This window comes from Colius striatus, chromosome 6 (genome assembly GCF_028858725.1).
Source record: "Colius striatus isolate bColStr4 chromosome 6, bColStr4.1.hap1, whole genome shotgun sequence".
Classification (NCBI taxonomy): domain Eukaryota; kingdom Metazoa; phylum Chordata; class Aves; order Coliiformes; family Coliidae; genus Colius; species Colius striatus.
In genome coordinates this window covers 5,152,744-5,177,541 of record NC_084764.1, presented here as the reverse complement: position 1 = coordinate 5,177,541, position 24,798 = coordinate 5,152,744, and the positions used below count along the sequence as shown (strand labels likewise).

Here is a 24,798-nt window from a genome sequence, read left to right as displayed (position 1 = left end):
GATTCTGCTGAAGAGTACTTGAAAATAACTTTGTAGCCATTACATTAAAACATTGTACTACACTATAGCAGGCTGAAAAGAGTTAAAATACTAACAACACCCACAAAACATCCTTTGTGTTTTAAATGATGTTATTTAACAGTTATCTGTTTACAGATATTGTGTCCTTCAGGGTGCTGGGATTAGCCAAAGCGTGCAGTTCCTGCCTCAGTATTTACTGATTGTGAGAAGAAAATGAGCTTTCCTGCTTTTTAGTTGCCAGTTAATCAGTTTAGAATAATTAAATCATTGACCTTGATCAAGTGCAAGAAAATATTTTGACTCTTGCTGAAAAGGTAAAAAAAAATCACCCAAAGCAAGATTTTGTAAGTCTGGTCCCTGGGGCTTGGTCCTTACTTTGTCCCAGTTGCCAGGCAGCAAAAGCAAATATTTCATAGAAAAGGTTACTTAGGAGCACAGCATTTGTTTGATACATAAGCACCTGAATGCTAGTTTTAATATAATCAATCCATTTCAGTGTAGGTTAGAGTATCTTATTCCACAGCATATATTGACAGATTCCCACATTTTAGGTGTTTAAAGGACAGGTTTATTCTTTAAGTGAAAAAAACCTCCAGTGTAAATACTGACATAGGTTGAAATTTGTTTGAAACCAATGTATATTTAGACTCTGTTCCACCTAAACCACCCCTGCAGCAGTGTGATATCTGCACAAGTCCAAAGACTCTGCAGAGGAGATAATTACAGGTGTCAGGGAGCCTTAACCGAACATGGTGGCTAGAGACAAGAATCAGCTGAAGCTTTTACAGCTAACTTGGTTTTATCTGATTTGCAGTAGCTGTAGACTGAAGACAACTTTACTATAGCTTTGAACTTGATACTTGTGGAAAGTTGGGCTCCTGGAGACAAGCTACAAAGGTTGATTTCACTATTTAACTATAAGTACCCAAGGCTGAGCCAGATGGGACTGGCTGGTCTATAGCTTCTCTGCTTCTGATAAAACCTGATCTGAAACCAGGTCCAACTGCAAACATCATCCTAATTCTCTATTTACAAGTTGCTCAGGCACATAAGACCTGATCTAATGCTGCTCTCTAGTGGTTTACCATTTGTGCAAGTGGGACATGTTTCCAGAACAGTCAGGAATTCCCTATCACAGCTCACAGCCTGTTCACTCCTTTAACCCCTGTCTGCACAATACAGGCCAGGGACTGCTTCACAAAATGCTCACAAGCATGAAGAGTCTGTCCTGTAATGTAATAATGAATGAATGATAGAATGGTAGGGATTGGAAGGGACCTTCAGAGATCATCTAGTCCAGCATCCAGTCAGCTGAAGCTGATGCATCCTCAGCATGGATCCAGCAATGTACCCTGGTAGACAAGAAGGCCAATGGCATTCTGGGATGCATCAAGAAGAATGTCCCCAGCAGGTTGAGGGAGGTTCTTCTCCCTCTCTACTCTGCCCTGGTGAGGCCTCATGTGGAGTCCTGGGTCCAGTTCTGGGCTCCCCAGCTCCAGAGGGACAGGGAACTGCTGGAGAGAGGCCAGTGCAGGGACACCAAGATGAGCAGGGGACTGGAACATCTTCCTTATGAGGAAACACTGTGGGACTTGGGGCTGTTCAGCCTGGAGAAGAGGAGACTGAGGGGGCATCTCATTAGTATTTACACAAATATCTAAATGCTAAAAGGATGTCAGGAGGTTGGGGCATAATTTTTTTCTGTTGTATCCAATGACAGAACAAGGAGTAAGGGAAAGAAGCTGGAAAACAAAAAGTTCCATTTAAACATAAGGAAAAACTCTTTCCCTGTTGAGGTGAGGGAGCCCTGGCCCAGGCTGCCCAGGGAAGGTGTGTTGGCTTCTTCCTTGGAGGTCTTGAAGACCCACCTGCACACGTTCCTGTGTGACCTGATGTAGGTGGACCTGCTTCTGCAGGGGAGTTGAACTGGATGATCTCTAAAGGTCCCTTCCAACCTCTGCCATTCTATGATTCCTATAACACAGCCCAAGCAGAAAGACAGGACTAAAGCCAGAGCTTAAACAGAACCCCTGGGCCAAGGGGCAGAGGCCTTGTGTAGAAGCCCAAGGTGAGGCCAGTCAGGAGCCATTAATGTCTGTTGGCCTTTGCCATCCTGAAAAGCTACAATATGTTGCAACAGCTTTCTTCAATCCCTATATCTCTGTATGAACTGCCCAGTGAACATAACTGCAGTTGGGATAACTATATCCACTGAGTCACCTCCTGGGTCATCACAGGCTTCTTCAGAGATCTCTGGGAGGCAGTATTTCAGGCTGTGGGAAAGCTATCTTGTCTCAGCTCCAACATATGATGTTTATCCCTGAATCTATTACTTCCACTTTATTATATATATTTTTTCCAGCCCTGGGAATGGAAGAAATACAGTCACTCATCCTGGATCCTTTTTAAAGCTTGATTGTGCTTTCCCGCAGCTCCGGCACTGTGGGTGATTTAAGCGGCACTTACCGAGCTCACTCAGCCGCTGAGCAGTGTCAGACGTGAGCTGCCTCTGAACTCCTTGGTAAACCTCATCTGTTCCTAGCAAGCTGTTACTGATTTGTGCTAAAAACCTTTCTTCTGGGCAATGAATGATGTTTTATCTTCCTGAGTCTGAGATTTCTTCAGACATGCCCCTGTAAGGAACGATCTGATCAGGAACATCCTGTCCTGCTCCGTAGCACGTGGCAACCTAAGGGATGCACAGCTTTTCTGCAGTAACCTTATCATTCCCTTTTGTATCTTCCTTATCTACCAGTTCCATCAACCTGAATAGATTTCCAATCTTTTTAAAAAACAGTACTGTTATCTTTTCACCTGTGTTTGATGTTGCCACTTACCAGACTTTACACTGCTCTTTTATTTTCAGCATTCACATAGTGCTTCTGCTCTTTATTTTTGCTGTTCCCCATGTCTAAGCATGATTATTGTCTTCTTACAATGTCTAGGATACATTTTATTTCTATCTCAGATAACAATTTCCAAGATATCTCAAGATAACGATTGCCATTTTCAAGTCTTTATCCTTGTAGTTGATCTTTCTATCGAACTTCTTCGCTCTTAGGGAGTTTCACTTTAAAAAGTGTCATGTCCAGCAGGTTGAGAGAGGTTCTGCTCCCCCTCTCCTCTGCCCTGGGGAGGCCTCATGTGGAGTCCTGGGTCCAGTTCTGGGCTCCCCAGCTCAAGAAGGATGGGGAACTGCTGGAGAGAGGCCAGCACAGGTCTGCCAAGATGATCAGGGGACTGGAGAATCTTCCTTATGAGGAAAGGCTGTGGGAACTGGGGCTGTTTAGTCTGCAGAAGAGGAGACTGAGGGGAGATCTTATCAATGTTTACAAATATCTAAATTATATTTGTCAGGAGGTTGGGGCATCCCTTTTTTCTATGATATCTAGCAACAGGACAAGGGGTAATGGGATGAAGCTGGAACACAAAAAGTCCCACTTAAACATAAGGAAAAACTCTTTCCCTGTGAGGATGAGGGAGCCCTGGCACAGGCTGCCCAGGGAGGGCGTGGAGGCTCATTCTTGGGAGGTCTTTAAAACCCACCTGCACACATTCCTGTGTGACCTGATGTAGATGGATCTGCTTTGGCAGAGGGATTGGACTGGATGATGTCTAAAGGTCCCTTCCAGCCTCTACCATTGTGTGATTCTGTGTTGCAACTGTGCCTTTTGCGGGTCTTTCTGTGCAACCAGAACTTGGACTTCATACAAACATGGAAACATATCTACATGTACATATGCATTTCCACAGCAGCTTTCAGGGAAAGAAATCTGAAACTCTGCTAAGAAACTAAACTGGTTCCATACCTGAGAGGCTACTTTCAGTTGAAATGTCTTGATGGATAAGCATCAGGCCATTGGGAAAAACTAAACACTTCTTTCACAAATCTGTCAGGATGAAGCTTTGAAATTAGAACAAGTTCAATTTCTCTGCATGTTTGTAGGGGCAGCATGTCTTGGGAATATACACTGCTAAGCTTACAAAATGACATGAAAAAAATGTCCAAGCAGGTAATAATGTCCAGTACTTTCTTAGCATGTCTCATTCGAAGTGTCTGGAAAATCAATTGGAAAAACAAGATGTTTCGCCACATTTTCTGAATAAAGAAACTCAGATTCTGACTCATGAAAAAATGATCCAGGATTTCTCAGTAGCAGAATGAGAACAAGAAGGCAGGAGTGCCATGTCCCTCCCTATGGGGATTGCTACACTTTCCTGACAAGTAATATTTGGCATAGGAACAGAGCCTCCAGTCTTCCAGTGTTCTAAGTGCTTAGAAAGCAGCTGGGTGCTATTACTTCTGTTCTAGACAAGAAATTAAGGTCAGATTTTCAAAGTTGATTGCTAAAGAGAAGTAACTTCAGCCACATTTAGCATCTGAAATGTGTGCTAGTTCCCAGAAGAATGTGTGCTGTGTACCCACAGCTTTCACAGAGTTCAGGGATCCAGCTTTGAAAAAGTTGCATTGAAGGAGTTGGCTAGCTTTGCACAGGGGAATTTTTGTTAAAGTGTTTCTGTGGTTAATCTCTTTATACTTACAGATGAAGTCTTTTGCCTTGAATCTTAAGACCTTATCTTAAGGACTAAGGATGATCTTAAAGGTCTCTTCCAACTGAAACGATTCTATGACTGCAGGGAGTAGTTGCTGTGGTACTGCATAGCATGTAGTTAACAGCAGGGACTGATTCTTTTTACAGGATGTGATGGGAGAGAGTTGTGCCACCCCTGTAAGTGACTAAATAATTGTCATTTTAGTCCTGAAAATTCTGAGTCAGAGTAAAGTATGTGCAGTCCTGTCTGTCAGCACAACACAAGAACCACGGATGCTTGATGGTGTAAGAATACATGAGGAAAATACTACAAGGACCCTTCAAGGCCAGCTTCTGCTTGTCCAGGTATTCATGTCCTAAGTTAGCTGTTTGTAACTTAAAATTCACCTCCTTTTGTCCATCACACACATGCTCCTGTTAGAACACCATTCTGAAAGTAGATTTCTGGGAATCAGTACAGGTATTAATGATGGTTTATTGAAGGTTCAGGAGAGAAGCTGGAGTCATAGGAAACATTGCCAATGACCCAAAATATCCTTTGAAGTCAAGATTTGTGATGAAGATGGATTGTAACAGGAAGCTCAGCTGAGTATTAAGTGAGTAACATATAATTACTACTAAAATAGCTGTATTCTGGTCACCACTGCTGACTCTCAGGCTTATCTGAGAGGATATAACTCTACAATCCTCTAGTTCTAAGGTGTTCTTTTCTTAAGGGAGAAAAAAGCTGTGAAGGACAGTGTTGAAAAGAGCAGCCTAGGTGTCTCAGGCAAAAGGTTTGAATTTCCAATTGGAAAAAGATGAGCTTGTGGGGCTTTTTTTGAGGTCTCTGCTTATCTTCCACTTCCCACAGAAAAATTAGGCTGCTGCAATGGAGCTGAAGTGCCCAGAACAGAGAAGAAAAAGCATAAATGCTCAAAAAACAAAGTGATTTATGTTCTGCAAGAGGGATGTGTGTTTCCAGGTGTGTTAGAGAAATGGGGCAACATGGAGACAAAAGGTAGTTCTCTTGACTCCTGGGAAAATCATAACATCCTTTGCAAAAAGCAAAGATAAATTTAGGAGGGAATATAACCACATTAGCCTCCCTCAGGTTTGGGATATGGATGCTTTCAACATCTTAAGACCTGACATCACATGTGAGGCAAGCTTTCATGAAAATAAATATTTGAGGCCCTAATTTTATCTCTCATCTGAAATGTGGCACAGTTTCCAGCCAAAAGTACTTCAAACACCAAGTTATGAGTATCAGCTGGTTATAATTCACAAGAGACAAAGTGATATATTTAGCAATCAGCACAGTTTCTTCTACTTACCTTGACTACCTCAAAAATGCACTTACACAGGTATTTTCCAGGTTTGTGTTTAGTTTTGAAGCCTGATGGGCTTACAGTGTGTACAAGAGATCTGCACATTATAAGCTTAATCCTGCAGACTCTCAGGAGTTAGACATGTTAGACTTTGACTGAGTTTGATTTATTGCATTGCTGGGATTTAGTAATAGCAGCAATTCAAAGATTAGAGTTGTGTGATCTCAGAAATCTCCAAACCATGGCTTTTCAAGAGTATATTGTTGGTGAGCCATTCAATAACAGCTTCTATGCTGGTGCCATGTCATGCAAGCAGCCTAAAGTGATACAAAAAACAATCTCCAGCTGCATTCTGGAGTCATACTGGATTCAACCTGCACATCTACTGCTGCCTGATTTCCTAATAGACTGGTGGGATTCTTAGAGAGCCAACGCTCTCTCCAGTGCTATCCATGCCCAGATTTCCTCTGCCTTGTCTCTCTGATGTGTATGAACAGCAGGTGATTTTTAGGCTCATTTTGTCAGTGGACTAGATTAAACTGGAGGGAAAAAAACCCCCACCATAACTGAACAGGCACATCTGAGAAATTGCTGTGGTAGCTTAATGCTGGTTGATACTATAGTTGGTCATTTTCGATCTCAACATACTACAGAGGGAAAAATACAGAGTATTTCAGTTGGTCACTGCCTTTCACCTAGAGAAGGGGCTGGAACAATAAGGGTACATGGCTGTCTCCATCAGACATAGAACTGGATACCTCATGAACTATAAAATTAAAGCAGGGAAAGGAGGAAGAGAAAAAGAAGGTGACAGGAGTCTGTTGTATGTGAATCTGTGCTGTCTGCCAGCTGTGGGACTGCCATGACACCTTCTGCACTTCTGCTATGCCAAGTTAGTGCCTTCCCTGGATGCAGTGGAAAACCGAGACCTTACACCTTCACCATTTTGCCTTTTAAATAGTTCATATATTTTTCAACAGTTACTAGAATCTCTATAACTTGCCTGTGCTTTTATCTCCAGGGCAATGCTAATATCCTATCTCCATGGCAGCTCTACAGCAGGTAAGCCCAGGTCGACTTTCTTCCTTCTACAGCTATAATTACCAAGGCACAGCCCATTAGTGGAGAATGACATGAAGGGTATGAAGGAGATGAAAGTTCCCTTTCTTGGCAGTAATGGTCCTAGGACATTTCACAGGGATTGAAGGCACAAAAGGACTAATTGTACATGCTAATCCCCAAATGCATGCATAAAAGCACATTTGCATGCATAAATGCAGAAGCACTGAGTTTTGCATATGGACACTGTCTCTTAGAAGCACATAAACGTAGAAATATTGACAAATATTTGCTCTGTAAGGGATTTTTAGGAGTGTATGCTATCTGTAACAGGAATTTAAACAGTCTGTGTAAATCTGTGTGGTTTTGTGGTGAGGATAAGGTAGGAATCTTCTTCCTCCAGCCCCTCTAATCCACTGCTGTGAGTTGGGTCTGAGATAGAACTGGATTCCTGTCAAAATGATGGTTATTTATTATATCATCAGCTCTGAAGCACTGTTGTCACTCCCTTTGTGTGCAACTTCATCTAAATAGTCATAAATATAAGGAGGCACATCCTTCAAGGTACTGCCAGGCTTTTTTTATATATACATGCCCCATCATTCCTGTTCATGCAGCATCCCCAGCACACAGTTTAATTCTGGTGAATTATTCCCTTTTTCATGCAGTTTTTTCTCCAACTCATTATCTGGGAGCCTCTTTTCCTACTAATGTGTGACCAGAACCTGGAGAATAAAAGGAGGTCCTCTAAAGTTCATTTATCAACCAAAGACTTGAGCTAGCTCTAAACCTAATCTATAAAAAGGGAGGCAGTCACCTAGAGCAGCTACTTAAATCTGTGTTGATCATAAACTGCAAAGACACGGGGATTGCATATTACACCAAATAAAGGAACACATATCCCTGTTCCTTGCTTAGTACTAACCATTCTGGGATTACACCTAATTGCTTTGTTCAACACCTCCTGGGACTAGACACCGTTTCAGGAGCTGACATCTGCCCTAGCCTGACATAAGAGGCAGCTTGATCACAGACCTGATTCTGTGGAAACTGTCTGGGTTTTCTTTTAAGAAAAATTTTTGCCTGGTGATGAGACTTTCCCACCAATATTTAATGTGTATTGTCGGCTGCTCTCAGTGGAACCTTGTTTTGAGTTGAAGCTGTTGAATGCTTGTTGTATTTAAAGCTACACACAGTGTACCTGTGAGAAGCAAAGTGTCTCTGCCAGTGACTATCAACACACTGATACTGATGTTGCTTGTCTCTCTGTAGTTAGGTAGTTAGTGTCCACCTGTTTCACTAGGCAAATCACAACACTGTCACCATTCCAGAGGGTGTGTTGGAACATTAATATGGGTCTAATGCAAGGCAGTGGATTCTTTGTCGATCAGTGGGTCAGGTTGGAAAGATGACCTGGGAGAGACAGTAAGAGGATGCTATGTCAGCATGGGGGCATGTGGCTAAAGCTGCAGTGGACAAGCAGATCTGGAATTAGTAGTTTACAGTCCTGAGTATACCTGTAAAGCTTAGAAAGGTTCACACAATGCCCATCAGAGAAACAAGCCACTGCTGTTAATGACTCATTTCTAGGAGTACTGCTTTTTACATAACTGATTTACAGAGCAAAGAGTAATGAGATCAGTGCACTGGAACATACCTGTCATTAGGATAAATACTTCTGCAGTTATTTCCTCCTGTGCAATATAAACCAGATATGAGTTAAGATGTCATACTGTGGGCCGGCCACACCAAGAATCACAGAATGGTAGGGGTTGGAAGGGACCTTTAGAAATCATCCAGTCCAATCCCTCTGCCAAAGCAGGTCCCACCTAGATCAGGTCACACAGTAATGTGTCCAGGTGGGTTTGGAAACCTCCAAGGAAGGAGCCTCCACACCCTCTCTGGGCAGCCTGTGCCAGGGCTCCCTCTCCTCAACAGGGAAATAGTTTTTTCTTATGTTTAAGTGGCACTTTCTGTGTTCCAGCTTCTTCCCATCACCCCTTGTCCTGTCACTAGATAGAAAGAAGTGCTGCCCCAACATCCTGACATCCTTTTTCCTAATGACCTGAGAGAAGAATCCACCAAGAGCACTGCTAACGCTAAATGAACCCTCTCTTTGACAGCAGGCACTTTAGGACATCCGTCTACTTTTGCAACACAATTTGCATAGAGCCATGTGACTGAGCTTAATCAAGATGTGCATTTGAAAATGTTGAGGAGCAGCTTAAATGGAGTGGTGATACCTCTGCAGGTAGGACTCTCTGTTGTGATTCAAGCTGGCAAAACTGGGCTGTAAGACAAAACTCTTGGAATCCCAGGGTGCAGACCTTTGATGCAGAAGGAACTGGTTACAGAAGCAGTAAATCTCTGCCAACAGTATGTGGAAGCCACTGCTAACATCTCCAGTCTATCTGCTGCAGTACCTCAGGATCTTCTTTCCCTCTGGTTTCCACTGCTAACAGCAAGTAGAGGGAATGACCCTCCTGATAGCCATGTGTGGTGTTGAATGAATGATCTAAAATGCTGGAAACTTCACGTCTTACCTCTATTTAACCCACCACTGGATGAAGGGCCTTGTTCTCCTTTACTGTGTCCACCATCAACTAGAAAAGAGAGGATTTTTGCTTCCTTCTCCTCCTCTTCTCTGTCTCATTAGACAGATTACTCACCTTTTCCCATCTGCAAGTGTGGGACAATTTAATTTACAGGGATATATAAATACATATGCATATGTGTGCAATGGTGGCAAGATGGGAGAAAGAAGAGTGTTTCACAGGAAGAACAGGAGGAAGGAAAATTCCACCTACTCCAAAAGTAGCTCAGAACCTCAGCAGAAGGTTAACCAGATCAGTATTTAATTAAGCATCAACACTGTCAGGTACGATTTATGCTGGAATAAAAGTCTAGCTCAGTTCAGGACTACAGATCCTGAACTTGGAGGCTGCTAGTTGACTTCTGATCCCTGTCATTATCAACGTTGGGAAGACACTTCAGAGAGAGGAGATCACAAAATGGATAGTAAATTCATTAGAGGATTTTGGCTATAAGCTCTGGTTAAAGGAAACACCATAACTTGGCAGGCATTATCATGTCAATGTCTCCTTCCTGTGAAAGAATTTACTGCCTGTGTAGGTGGAGAAAAAATACTTAAACCAAAAAGGTCAAAAATACCCTGACAAGAGAGACAGCCCCATATGAGTTCTGTTGTTCCTGATAGGGGTGAAATATTATCTAGAGCCTTGTTCTGGCATCTTGAGAACAAATCACCGGTGATTCCAAATGTCAGCAGAATCTACTAGCAGAGCTTTGCTGTCTGTGCAATTCAGAGGCTTTGGCATGAGTTCAAAGTAACAATGACTCTGAAAATTTCTGAAGTCTGGGAAGCCCATATGTGAATCCAGTCCTGTATCTTGGCATTTTGGCAGAGGCAATCTTCTATTGCACGACTTTGAAGCCTACATAAAAAAAGAAATTGCCTTCCTGCTCCGTAACTAAAGGCACATGAAATGCAGCAGCTTTGTTTGAGTGAACCCAAAAGTTCACACTCACTTATTTTCACTTTCTCCCCCCCCCTCATTAAATTCCCCAAACCCGCTTTCATTGCCAGATACGTGGCTTTTTTGTTATGAAATGTGCTTCCAGGTGCTTTTCAGGCTGCATTTTTCAATTAATCTCAGCTGAGTTTTAACTTTGGAAACATAGAAGCATAGGTGTTTTCACAGTTTATTTGCAACACAGTGCTTTCAAACCTTGTCAGTTTCTTTTTCTCAGTGATGCAAAGTTAACTACATACCACATCAACAAACTGTTTGACCTTTATTACATTTTAAAATTAAACTGGAATTAGGATCTTCTTCATCCTCAACACAAATTCTAGTAAAAAAGAGCAAAAAAGATGAACTTCAGACCAAATAAAATTCTTGAGCAGTCTGAGAATTAAACAGATGTGGTAGTTGACATATTGCTGTCAAGCTCCAGTCAAAACCCTGTGGGAATGAGTGGGGATTCTGCATGATATCAGTGACAAAAGCTTTAATTCCTTTAATGCTTCTGTAACTATTATCTAAGGAGCAGGAGATGCAACAATTATGGTTATCACAGAATCATAGAACCACAGAATGGTAGAAGTTGGAAGGGGCCTTTAGAGATCATCCAGTCCAACCCCCCTGCAGAAGCAGGTCCCACCTAGATCAGGTCACACAGGAACGTGTCCAAGTGGGTTTTGAAGACCTCCAAGGAAGGAGCCTCCACACCCTCCCTGGGCAGCCTGTACCAGGGCCGCCTCACCTCAACAGGGAAAGAGTTTTCCTTATGTTTAACTGGAACTTTGTGTTTCAGCTTCTTTCCATTACCCCTTGTCCTTACACTAGATACAACAGAAAAAAAGTGCTGCCCCAACCTCTTGACACCCACCCTTTAGGTATTTGTAAATATTCATGAGATCCCCCCTCAGTCTCCTCTTCTCCAGACTAAACAGCCTCAGGTCTCACAGCCTTTCCTCATAAGGAAGATGTTCCAGTCCCCTGCTCATATTGGTGGCCCTGTGCTAGATGCTCTCCAACAATTCCCTGTCCCTCTGGAGCTGGGGAGCCCAGAACTGGACACAGGACTCCAGATGAGGCCTCAGCAGGGCAGAGTAGAGGGACAGGAGTTCTTTCCAGCAGGTCGAGGGAGGTTCTCCTCTCTGTCATACTTCTATAATGGTTATTCTTACTTTCTAATTTATGACATCCTCCTGGGGGTAGCATTTTCTATGTTGTGTGCACTCTGTTTGTGGGGATGTGCATGATATAAGATGCATGGCAAGAGAAAAATCAGGCTCTAAGAATCCTTGGTTACCAGCAATACGCCCCATCTTATACAACCCATTTTGTGAGAATCTCTCCAGCAGATGCCATCATCTGTCAGTGGAAGGGCTTTGGCCATTTATTATAAGCATCTTGAGATACTGCCTGCCATAGTTTAACAGAATCTCATTCTTTCTTGGTGCTCTGAGAATGAGCAGAGCATGGTCATAGTTCATATGTCTCCTCACATCATCTTTGATATATTTATTTTCTTGTCATGTAACAGTTTGTGAAAGGCTCTGTCACAGCCTCATTTAACAATGTTCTTTCAAAGAGCTATAAAGAAATGCAACAAAGGACCAAAAATGATGACACAATAGGCCAAGTTGATATTTGGAGTTCAGGATTTTACACAATTGAGCAAAAAACATTTGCATTCAGAGAAGTGGGCAGACTGATTACAGCACAGCTCTAGAAGGTAACGGGGAAAGTGTATCCCCGTGCAGAAGGATCTTTAATAAAGGGATTACAAATGGATTTTATAGAAGGACTTTCCCACTAAGAGGGAAAACTCCCCAGACTAAAGCTGGAGTAGCATTTGCAATCCAAAGCAGCAATATGTACAGAGTTCTTTTCATATATCTACTTGATAGCTAGATGATTTCAGTTTAGTAAAAGGACTGATCCATTTTTCTTTCTGTTACTGACTTTTTTTCAGTACTGTATGAATCACATCTTTATAGTCTTGCTTAGGGCTCCTCCTGTAAGAATAATTCTTTCATATTTAAAGTGCCCAATCCTGTTAGTGTTGTAACACTACCAAACGAGGGGGAAAAGGGGGATTAAAAGCATTATGAAAGCAAAGGTCGATCACGAGGAGTTCAACAGCTTATTTTTAACACTTATGGTAAGAAAAGAAAATGCAGTATTACAGTCACCAATAACAAAAATCAGTTACAAGGGACAAATCCATCAATGGCTTTCTTATTTCTCTCTGCCATCAACAGGGAAACTTACAGTGACCTGAAGCCAAGATGCAGAGGAGGAGAACGACATCTATCAAATTCTGAAGGCTTAGTCCACTACATCATTCTGCAAATACCTTTTAAACTTGCTTGGTACTTCACAGTGGAGCTACCACACTGTCTCTCTTCATGCATGCATGAGGTGTGATTATAAGCAAAGAACCTGGAGATACAATGAACCCTAGAGCAAATGACAGAGCTCTCGAGCTGTGTGTAACATCAATGATGAGAACAGCTTGGAGAGTTAAAATCATTTCTTCTTAGCAGTTGTCATCTGTAAGATGGGAAGAAGTTTACTGTTTTAACAACCATTTTTCAGTGTCTGGTCTTTAAATTTCGCCTTTCAGCTCTGATGGTGAAACAGGGCTAGTTAAATCTGTGTCCCATTTGTTTCCATTTCATTCTGTTCTCAGGAAGGCTTAGGACATGCAGATGTACTAGGGTCATCACTTAGGCTGCATAGCCTCCATTCTCCATATTATTCCCAGTTGATGCAGCATCACTATTCAGCCATGAGGATGTTCTAATGCATGACATTACCCTTATTATGAGGTGTTTGATTAAACAGAGCTGTTTATAGAACACATATTGAAAAGACACTGGTAGGAAAAAAAAATCCTTATTCCTAGATTTGGAATGTTCTCAAATGTTGTGATACTGTTGTAAGTATCCATTTTTAATAGTCTGTGGTCACCAAATCTGCTTTAAACATGGGGAGTGTAACAGATTATTTCAAAATGTCAAAATCTCTTCCTTTCCATCTGCAAGACCCAGCAAGTCATATGCACAAAGCAAGGAATTAATATACCAAATAATACACCAAATCCAGCTATAATTACTTTCAGAAACTATTAATCTCCTATTGTTACCATCCCCTAAACAGGCATTCAAGAATATGCTGGTCACTTTACTGCCCAGGATTCCATTCCCCCTCCTGACACGTCTCCTCTTTCCAGATACAAAACAATTCCCTCTGCCCAGGGGGAACCATGGCTTGTTTCATGCAACACTGAACCATTCTTCTGCTTTGAAAAATGTCTGTACATCCCAGATGGGTTGTTGAATCGAGACATTCCAAACCCACCTGGCTGAGTTCCTGTGTGACCTACTCTAGATGGTCCTGGTCTGGCAGAGGGGTTGAACTAGATGAGCTTTCAAGGTCCCTTCCAATCCTTAAGACTCTGTGATCCTGTGATCTTACACCTAACACTAAAATGCCACATGAAACACTGAAATCTGCACAGAGGAAAAACCCCTATTGTGTGTGATGAGCTTCTGACATTCCATCTTCTTCAGCTTGGTTCAGTCACCTTTCAGAAAGCTGAACTTCATTCTCAGGGAGAATTTTATTATAAATTGTCTGCTGGAGTTGGAGTGTTCTTCAATACTCAGCTACCAAATGCAGCAACTACCTCCCTACCTGCTACTGATATTTTAAGGGTGAAGTTAGGAAAGCAAGAACTAAAATGCTACTGCACTGACAGTTACATAAGCCTGAAAAATAAACAAATTCAGGGTAGTTATCTCAATACAAGAGTCCTTTGCCAAAACGGAGCATGAGGAAACGTTACTGCTTACATTTTTGCAAAGTTGTGGCTAATTTGTTTGCTGAGTGTTCTTGGAATGCTTGGTAAGGGCAGAGGCCAATGTATTTTCTCAAGGCAAGAGAGAATTTTTTGATCTGGAACACAAGGTCTGGAGGAGTTGTAAATGCTACAGTCGTTACTAATCATCAACTTCATCGTCTGGAAATAATTTCCTTCCTACCAGGACCCCTTAGCATATGAGCCAACTACTGCCACCGTATCGCGACTAGCTTTTACAACGAATTATTACTGCTCATTGTTCTCCTGCCTTATATCACATGGTACTTGCGTTTCTTTTATGCTGCATTATCCTTTTTAGGAGCAGACAATGCAAAAGCTGTTCAAATGGCACACAGGACAAGTATGGGACATAGGAAACCAGGAATGACAAGAGCATGGAGGTGCACTGGGGTGACAAGACAGGGCAATTCTGGTTTATGATGCCAGTTACCTGTACTAGTGTGGAAAGGTGAAGTAGAACCTTACAGCAGGCTAATTTGGTATCAATTATCTCTATTTTAATGCTTCAGTCCACCTGAATGCTCTACAATGGTGCTGAATTATCTCAGTGTGTTAAAACACATCTAAGGGAAAGCTCTTATCGTTGTAGGGATGAGAGTTGGAATCTCAGTCGTTGATAAGATTCCTATCTCCAAGCCCATGTCTGGTCATCAACAGAGGCAGAAAGTGCTGAAATTCCATCTCCTAAAGTCTGCACCCCTGACAGGGAGATGCCCTGATGTTATGCTGTACCTGAGGGGCATGCTTTGTACTCTGCACAGTCACAAACACACACACTCATCCCTACACAAAGGATGGTAACTTCTATGAAACTCCATTTCTTTGTCTTGTAAAAAGTTGTTTAGGAATATCCTGTAACCACATCAGAACATCATTTTCCCCTACTCTGGTTTCTACACCTCTAAGAAAGTTCCAAGTGAGCCAAGCTTTAGCCATTTAAGCTGTTTGAGATCCTCAGCCTTCAGGGGATGTTCTTGGGACGGTCCCTCTCCTTAGAGCTGTCTGTCCTCTGGGGAGGCTGATAAGGGGATTTCAACAAAGACACTGCTTCAGATTTACAAGCAGTAGAGTTTAACTGCGGAAACATCTACAGCGGCCTTTCTCCTTCGATAAAGACACACTTTGGAGGCAAATGGCACCAGAGGAGGCTTGGAGCATAGTAACAGGACGAAACTGAACTGGAGAAACTCAAGTGCAGGTGCTCTGCTGTAAGTCATTAACGCGCACTCACTCTAAAGTATCAGAGCTTCTTCCCAGCTCCGCCCTGGCTCTCTGGGAGCATCCCCGGTCGCCTCCCCGGGCCTGAGGGAGCCTCGGTCGCGGAGCTGACCCGCGGCTCCGCACCGCTGCCAACATGGCGGACCCCGCTCCCCGCGCTTCCTCTTCCGGCCGGGGTTGCCATGGCGCTGCCCCCTCGGCCCACCCTCCCCCCGCCCGCCCGTGTGTGTGTTTACATCGGGCAGGAGGAGCCGGAGCCCCGGGCGCCGGGGGAGACGAGGACGCAGCCGACGGCCGCCCGCCCGCCCGCCCTCCCTCCCTGCCTCCATCCCGCCGGGCGGTGCTCCGGGAGACGCGGCATGAAGGTGATGCTGGCGGCCGGGCGGGAGGGGGCTGCTCTGGCGGGGCTCGGCTGGGCCGCGGCGGTAGCTGCGAGGAGGGGAGAGAGGTAGAGGCCGGGCTCCAGGCGGTAGCCAGCGGTGGGAGGTGATGACCGTTCGCCTTCTCAAGTTCAACTTCCAGAAGCTTCTGACTTGGTGGGGGATGTGGTGCTCGCTTCTTGGAGCCGTCTCCCGAGAAAGATTTTTGCCCCCTTGTCTCAATTAAACCCCGTGTCGTTTCCTGCGGTACTGTGAGGGGAAAGGAGATGTGTGGGAGCTGGGGGAGGCTGTCTGCTCTCCTTGTAGGCTTGTGTGCCTGCAGAGAAATTGTCCTACTTTCCCCGGGCTGCTTCCTTCACGCACAGAATGGTGTGGGCAGTTTTACTCCCCCGGCACACGGAGGGTTTTGTGCTTGCGGGATGCTGCCCGGAGTAGCGCCGGTGCTCACCTCTGCTGCTTCTCTCACAGGCCCTTCCGAGAGCATTGAGGAGGTTATCGTCTTCCTCTCTCCGTAGCTCTCTGTGGATAGGGTAGAAGCGGGCTAACCATCCGGCTGGTGGCTTTGGCACTGTGAGAGAGGCTGGTTGGGCTATGAAAGCAGTAATATCCTAGCTCTGAGTTGAGAGGTTGGCTCTTTAGTTGTGCTGGTTAGGAGTCGGCAGTCCTGTGGTGGTTTTTTTCTTCCCAGTATGTTCTGTCTTATCTCTTTAATTTGCAGGTGTATGACTTTTGCAACGGTTCCCTCTCATTAACTGCTCTGAAACACAAGGCACACCAGGCATTCCCTGTCTCCAAGACTTTATCTAGCAGTAAAAAAGTAATATTGTTCAGCTAGATTGTAAGCTACTTTGAGGCAGAAACTGTATGTAGCTACAGTCTGTACCTATCCTGATGGAGAAACTTGGCTTAGGCCTTCCCCCAAGCCTCTGAGTCAAGTAAGTATGTGTTAGAAGCTTCCCAGCATGTGCAGGTTTGGGGATCTGGACAGTGCATTTGTCGGTCACTCAGGTTAATGACCATCTCTGCATAAAGAGTTCTCAGCTGTGAGTGCCTGCACAACTGACAGATGGAAGCTAAGGGATGACTTCTGAGTACCTGAAATAAATACATATCAAAAGAAATGTTTCCTTCTGTGCAGTGTTATTTTTTTGGTTTGGTGTTTGTTCAAAGCCCAGTAATAAAGATTAATTCATTTATTTTCTTGCTCCATGAATGCTTGTTAGTTCAAGTAGTGTGGGATAACAACAAACATGCACGAGGCACATTGGTAAATGGTGCTATTGCTCTGGGTGAGTGGTTGACTTAGATTGCAAAACAAAAAATTCAGAGTGCTGGCTGAATAGTACATCCAGCTTGAGGCTAAAAACTGAGAAGGTTTCCTTCAGCTGCTCTTTTATTGCATGCAGAGTAAGCAGTTGGTTATTCTTGCTGAGCCCATTACTCTGCTGAATTCCTCTTTTGCCCCACCAGAGCGGGGAAAGCTCGTGGCTGTTTTAAATGGGCTTACTCCAAATTGAGCAACATGTGAGTGGAGTCATGTTCTGATGGCAAGGAAAATGTGTGTTTGAGGAGAAAGTGTTTTAAATTTCCTTTTTAACCAATCATTTATCAGGTGTCAGCACCATGTAGAGCTTTGCAGTATAAAAGGGTTCACAGCTTTTTCTATGACAGGGTGGTTTCTTTCAGAGGGCAGGTTTTTTTTCCATATGTGCCACCTGTGTCTTAAGCTGGGGGAAGGGGCAATTACATTTTTAATTAACAAGTAGAATGCATCAAAGTGTACACAGTGTTTTACACCTTAAAAGTGAGGAGGAAAGAAGTGAGGGGAAGTCAAGGGCGTTTGTGTGGGGTGGGAATTGGATCTGAATGTCTTCTATGGAACTGCTCACAAGTAGTTCAGTGTGACTTTAAAACAAAGTTTAAGTCGTTGGTCACTGCAGAGAGTACATCAGAACCAAGCTTGCCTATTCCTTAACTGCTGGTATGTCTTGGGAAATATACTTGAGTTGTATTTTTGGCTTTATTAGTTTTGAGCCTTTCTTATTGATGCTGGTCAGCAGGTTGCTGAGAAGGTAGGGATGTCAAAATAAAACAAGTTTAGTGCTAGTGTGTATAAAGATGGTCTGCCTGCTTATGGGAGGGAAGAAGCAGGTGAAGAGAAGTAAATGGTAACATCAGGGGAGTTCTGTTGTAGAAGTAATCCTTCTGGGATCCATCACTAGTGTCTGGTTGTGGCTGAGGAAACTGAAGCTTGGTGTATTTTGAGTCAATCCAATAACATAAGTATCCTATTAAAACGTATGAACGAAACAAAGTAGCGAAGCAAAGTTATGCTTGAAAGCTTGAGGTGTTGGATTGAATTCAGCATAGTCTCTACATGCACTTTGCTTCTGCTCTCATCTTTATCAAGCAGTGGCAGTGCTGAAAGATAATATCTCTGGGCCCTTTCAGGCTACATGGGATAGAAAATTGGTTAAAGCCCCTATTTCCTGCGACAGAGGACAGGAACAAGAGGCAAATGGATTGAAAGTGAACGGTTCTTGTCTGTAGGAATAAAGAAGTGGTGTGTTTCAAATACACCAAGAATGTTTGCTTTCCTCCAAGGGCAAATCATCCTGATGGCAAGGAAACAACACCTTTACAGGCTGCATTAGGACCTGAGTAACAGGTCTGTCAGGTGGGGAGGGCATTTTCATTCATTATGGAAGTGGGAGGATTAGCAAATTCCCCCCTTGTTATCACTCTGTCAGCCACCAGTTACTCTCCCACAATCCAGTATAGTTCCAGTGGTGGTTTGTTGTGACTATAAGCTGGATTTCACATGTGTTTGGCAGCATTTGTCCTTGCCAACAGAACCTCTGTGTGCCTGATCTTCAACTGGTGTAATTGGGGCATTAGGATAGTGCCTGACAGCTACCTGGCACAGTTGCTGCTGCAGTGACTGCTTCTAACACTGTTTCTGTCACTGCTCCAGCTTAAATCCAAAATCAGGGGTGAAAGGCACTGAGATTGTCAGGTCATATTGAAGTTCTTGTTTGGGAAAGCAAGCTCGAGATGTGATTTCAGTTAAGTAGCTGCTTCTCTATTGAAGTGGTTCTCCACAGTAGAGTGAGAGCTCATAGTGCTTTGGCATGTTCTGACGTTGAAGTTCTGTATTTGGAGATAAGACAGGTGTCACAAATGTGACATTTTCTTCTGAGAAACTTATAACTGTATTTAAGAGAACGAATGTGAACTTGTTGCCTGTAGTTGTTCTGGTTTCTGTCTGCCTGTGATACTTGATGTTGGCAGATGAATCCTAGAGATCAGATAAAGGCAAGGTATTTTGAAGATAGAGCATCAAAAGTTATAGAAAGCTTGAGTAAATATTTCTTGCTTGTATTTAGAGACACCTCTGTTCCTGAAGCATACCATGGATTGTCCTGTCAAAACTTGATGTGTGTGTAACTTTTTTTTCCACATGTTTCTAATCCTGTTTAGCAGGGCTCTTGACAGTTGAAATGAAAAGTTCTTGGGAAAGGAAAAACTTACAAAAAGGAGAGGAGGCAAAAGGTATTGCTTTCTATGGTTTATATAGCAATCTGGGGTTTTTTTCCATGTACTCTTAAATTAGTTGTAGAAAGCAGGAGAAGAGTAAGTGATAGAGTAAAAGGGAACGTGGACTGTGTATTCTGTATTTGCCTACGATTTGTCACATCCACTTTATTGGTGAGCTACCTTACAAACTTACTGGTGGTTTTCTTTTCCCAGTGTTTCGTCTGAATTTCAGAGAGATGGTAAGAGGTTACATGCTTTCAAAGTTCTGGGCAAAGTGCATGCTTACACTTGTGAGGGCTGTAGTAGAGATCTTAAGCAGTTTCTTCAAAAGAAATATTGTTGTTGGTTGAACTTACTGAAAGTCCTGGAAATGGCTTTTGCTTGTTTTAATGAATCTTACCATCTTAACTCTCTGCAGAGCTGCCTAAGGTCTAGTGCAATTCTTGGGCTTCCTTTCAATCTAAGAAATCATTTTGGAGGGGGAGCCTGTGTGTCTTGCAGATCCTCAAAAGTACAAGGCAGCCATTCCCAAAAGTTATTGCTGCCAAAATGAATTTTTACTTTTGTGTTGCCTGCATTCAGAGTGATCAAGTGTTTTCTCACTCTGGCAGTTGAGTTGCTGAGTGAGGCAACTCTGGATGGACTCTTGTTCTCATCTTACACTTCTTACAATTAGTTTGGAAGAAAATGGGATCTCTGTGAAGTCCGAAATAAAAGGGATATTGTTTCTGGCAGTGCTTCTGGCTGTCAAGTGTAAGGCACGCTAGCCTGCATTGGAAGGCTTGATGCTATCAGAAGATGCAGTGTTCCTTCTGTAAGCTAAATATTTTATCTGAAATGTTTCTCCTTTAAAACATTACGACAATAAATGCATAGAACAAGGAGAAACAGTGATCTAAAAGAGCTCCAATCTGAGTTCAAAACTCATTTGTGAGGAAGGAAATACTTAACTAGCTAGGCAGCAAGAAAATAAATTTCAACTGTAGGTAAGAAATACATGGTGTTACAACTCCCAGCTAGTTTGGTGCTGTGTGGAAAATGCCTTTTGAAATTCCCAATGAAACAAGGAAAAAGAAGTAAACTCTGGGTTGAATAAAATACTTAACCTCCATTTCTAGCATTTAAAATTACTTTTGGTCATTTGGAACAACTTTTTAACTTCAAATGGATTTGCAGCATTATTAATTATTTTCATTAAGATTTTTGGCAAGATGACTTTTGTTTCAATCTGCTGCAGTGCTGCCTCTTGTAACCCTCTTTTAGGGGGGAGTGCTCATGTTTTTCAAGTTGGGTACATGCCTGTGAACTTTGAATTCAAGTTGTATTGTAGGAAGTGCTGTGTTCTAGCTGTAAGAGCGCTTAAAATTGTTAACATTTCGACTCATTTAAACAGTAGTTCTGCACTTTAAAGGAAATAAATACCTGGAATTCAGGTATTTCAAGGAGGCTGTATGAAACCACTGCTTGATGCATCCTTCCATGAGTGGTTTTTAGTTTTGATTTGTGTTTTGGTTTTCTTAAATGGTTACCCTGCTGAGGATAGTGCAAGGGGTGCTACTACTTAAGTCTCTGCCGTGGTGAAGAAGATCTTGATGACCTCTGTCATATAGACCTATACCATTAAGCAAAAGTCTTCTCATTTTTCTTTCAGACAGATTTCTCATGCTGCCTGTAGCTTTTTAGAGTGATACTTTCACATCTCATTAGGAAAGTGGAAAATATTCTTCCTGCAGAAGAATGTTTTATCTTGTTTCTTTAATCTGAGCAAAACTGGCATCAGTTGTGAAACTCACCTGTCAAGAACCAGGCTGAAGGAAACACATTTACCCTACATTTGCTAATTGTAATTAGGTAGAAAATGCAGTAAGACTGCAGGACATTACATTATCTTACTGCTTGCTTTCTGTGTACTGTCTCAACAGAGTGACTTTTTTTTCCCCCCCTGAAGAATTTGTTGACAGTGAATCATGGACAGGACATAGGAAAGCTGCTTCCCACTGAAATTACCAGGCTCAGTGACTGCTCAGTTACCAGTGAGTTCACTGGTGTTTCTGAGATAGCTTTCAGATGGGTTTGCTGTGATGCAAGATCATGCTTTGGTCCTGATCTTTCCATGCTGTACTCCTGTGTTTCAGAGGCTATTAGGTGTTAGGTTACTTTTCCTTGTGGAGACAGTAGTTTAAACTAGAATTGACAGCAAATTATACGGCCTCTGTCAGGGTAACTTTTCAACCTGTACATTGTGGCATTGTATGCTTTTAATAATGCCACTGCTTAATCTGCTCAGAGTGAGTGCTCTCTTTGGGCTGGGTCAGTACATGATCAAATGGAAGTGTGGTTTGTTTGCTTTGATTTTTTTTCTGAAAGACACTCTTACTTTCTTTCTGTGCTAACATTGATTTAGTAGGTGAGATTCAGATGGGAAATAAATGGTCGATCAAGGCAGAATTCAATACAATAATGAGTTTAAAATCCAGAACTGTCTGAACTACCACTGAGTAGACTGTATTGACTTTTATCTGCCTCATATAAAGTGTGAATGTAAAAAGTGTAAACCAGGCTGTTTACTGGCTTGCTGAATGGAGAATAACTTGTGGTGTCATTAATGCCATTGAAAGGTTGTTTATGCCAGTAAATCCTAATTAGAATTACTCACAGTACAAAGTTGTTTTATTGCTGTAGGAATAGGATTTGACTCTTCTGCTGAGAGTAGAACCCAATCTTGATTTAGAATTTGCAACATTAAAAACTTGCTCTTGTTGCCCCTCTCCTCCAGTCTTCTTGTCAAGACAAAAACTAAGTGATGTTAAAATCTCAACCTGCCATGTGTGTTAGTTGAAATGAGGAGAAGAGCAAGTAATCTAAGCAACTTTTCTGGTCCTTTCTTAGAGTGTACTTTGTTCAAAGTGCTCATAATTTTACACTACTGTTATCCTCAGCATTTCTATTTCTGTACTTTCCTTTAGCGTTCTAGGGGATTTATGACTGCAACTCAGATTCCCCTTGGCCTGAAACCTGGCACAGGAGCACTCATTATGAGCGAGCCTTGTTTTGCAAAATTAAAAGCAAAGCATCCATCAAGAGGCTTTCTTACAGGAAAGTGGGGAAAAAAAATGTTTATGGTTGCAGATCAATTTTCTCCCTCTGCAGGAAAAATCCATCTGACTTTGGAAACCCCTGAGGTGTGGGTGTGCAATCAATAGCCATGGCAGATTCAGTGAAACGTTCCCATTCCATTTAGAGCATTTAAAATGAAAAATCTTAATTCCCCAATATGCTGAAAATTCATTGTTAAAGGAAAAGCTGCAGCTGCAACAGATACCTGCTTAACAAAGGTACAGCCATAGTTCTAAACTTGTGTCCACTGTCTGGGCAGCAGTATACAAGGAGATAGTTGGGTAGTTATGTACTTTGGATGAAGTTAAGTACCTGTACACCCTCGGCTCCATGGAAAAGGGAGTTGTCATCTTAAACTACTTGCCTGATGTCTACCTATTTAAAATCCCATTTTCCTTTTTTTTTTCCTGAAATGAACCAACACCTGTTTTGTTTAGTTATTGAGATTCTGTGTAATTGTGTGGGAGCAGAAATTACATTGAGTCACAAGAGCTTTCAAATACGGAGGATGGAATAGTTTAATTTGACTAACCATGACACATCAAGTTCTGAGGAACTTCATAACAGTGGTGGGATAGAGGAGAGATTCCAAATTAACACTGTCATTAATGATGTCATTATGGGAAAGCCTGATGAAGGTCAGCTGCTTCATTACTAGGTCTGAGAAGCCCTTTGGCATTTGCATACATTCAACCTAGTCATTTATCATCAGCTGTTTGGAGGCAGTGAACCTGGGAAGAGAAGAGCTGGGAATTCTGTGGTTTTAGGAAGGGGCAAAGTATGTAAATGTGCAGGAAACTGTGGCTTTTAGTCTTGTGGGCATGTAATAAACATTCTTTAAACATCATGCAAAAATAGTCAACGCTTTCACTAAGATGCTTAAAAAAATATCTCTGTAGTTTCTCAAACTACGTAACGAACTGTCCTGTACTTGAGGATTGCTTCACTTGTTTCTTCTCACAGACCTGCTGAGTCTTGTAATTCTCTGGGGATTTATCTGTCCTTTGTAGTTACCAGTTGAGCTGTATTTGATGCTATATAAAAATGATGTTGGACCTGTGCTGGGAAAGCTTACGAGTGAAATCACAGATAGGGAGGGGTGAAGCCTCTGCTGCTGCTAATTTTCCTCTGCTAAATTGCTTCTTTGGAATTGTGCCTACACAGAATACCAGGCCTGAAAGTCAGTGTTAGGCAGGACAGAGGACATGTGATTTTGGCTGGCAGTTGGAAGATCTGCACAGAATGAAGTAGGTCTGACCTTGCGGGCTCTTAAAAGAGAGCCTTTATGAGGAATGAGGCAGTTTTGAATGGTGAAAGAAGTGAGATTCTAGGCTCAAATCCAGAATAGAAATTAATGTGAAGATGAATGTTAGAAAGGGAAAACAGGAGTAAAGTGTTTAGGAGCAAGAATAGAAATATGAAGATGTAGGTTAGGAAATAAATACCATTTTATCTTGAAAATGCAAAGGGAAAGTCGTTGCTGAAGCTGCAAGTTTTAGAATCGTTTCCAAAGGGTAACCTCAGAACCGAGGCACTAAACTGCTGCTGAAGTCATGACTATGGGCTTTACGTTCCTCCAGTGTGTTGTCTGCAAGGGGGAAACGATTGCTAATAAAATTCAGTATAATGGTGTCCTGGTTTAGCAAGGAGCAGCTTTTGCTTGGTGACAGGGGGAGGGGGTTGCAGTGAAGACCCAGTAAAGAGTTTGTGGACTCTCCCCTGGCTCCTGGGTTCACACCCACCTCCGGCCCGGCTGGGCCAATCTGTTGCCTCTGCCATCACTATTTAGGGACGGGAATTTGAAGTGCTGGCAGGAGGTGTGAGAGTGATACAAGACAGAGGTGACCATGTGGACCCTACAGCCAGAGAAGGAGGAAGGAAGGAGGAGCACCAGACCAGAGACCCCTCTGCAAGCCGTGGCGAGAATGCAGCTGTACCCCTGCCACCCATGCAGGGCCATGGCAGGGCTGAGAGCCACCAGCAGCTCTGTGGGGTGCACCCAGATGGATGATGGACTGTGTGAGGAGGCAGCCATGGCCCAGGCCGTGCTGGAGCCTGCGGGCCCAGAGCAGCCCCACACGAGAGGCAGAGAGGAGCTGCAGCCTCTGGGATCAATGCGTGTGGGAGCAGCCCGGGCAGGGCTGTGTGTGTGTGAGGGACCCCACGGGCTTGCAGGGAGGACTG

General features: G+C 42.9%; 1 protein-coding gene across 2 annotated transcripts in view; it reads left to right on the top strand.

The window, feature by feature from the left end:
* The window catches only part of LOC133625643 (transmembrane protein 263-like), a 243,476-nt gene that overhangs the window by 24,405 nt on the left and 194,273 nt on the right, over positions 1–24,798 (top strand). The window contains exon 1 of one of the 2 annotated variants that reach the window (XM_061998433.1): positions 15,826–15,945. The exons of the other annotated variant lie outside the window; for it this stretch is intronic. Coding sequence (XP_061854417.1) covers positions 15,940–15,945 — 6 coding nt within the window. The 5' untranslated portion in view covers positions 15,826–15,939. Of the gene's footprint in view, positions 1–15,825; positions 15,946–24,798 lie in introns of those variants that run through there. 2 annotated transcript variants of the gene reach the window in all.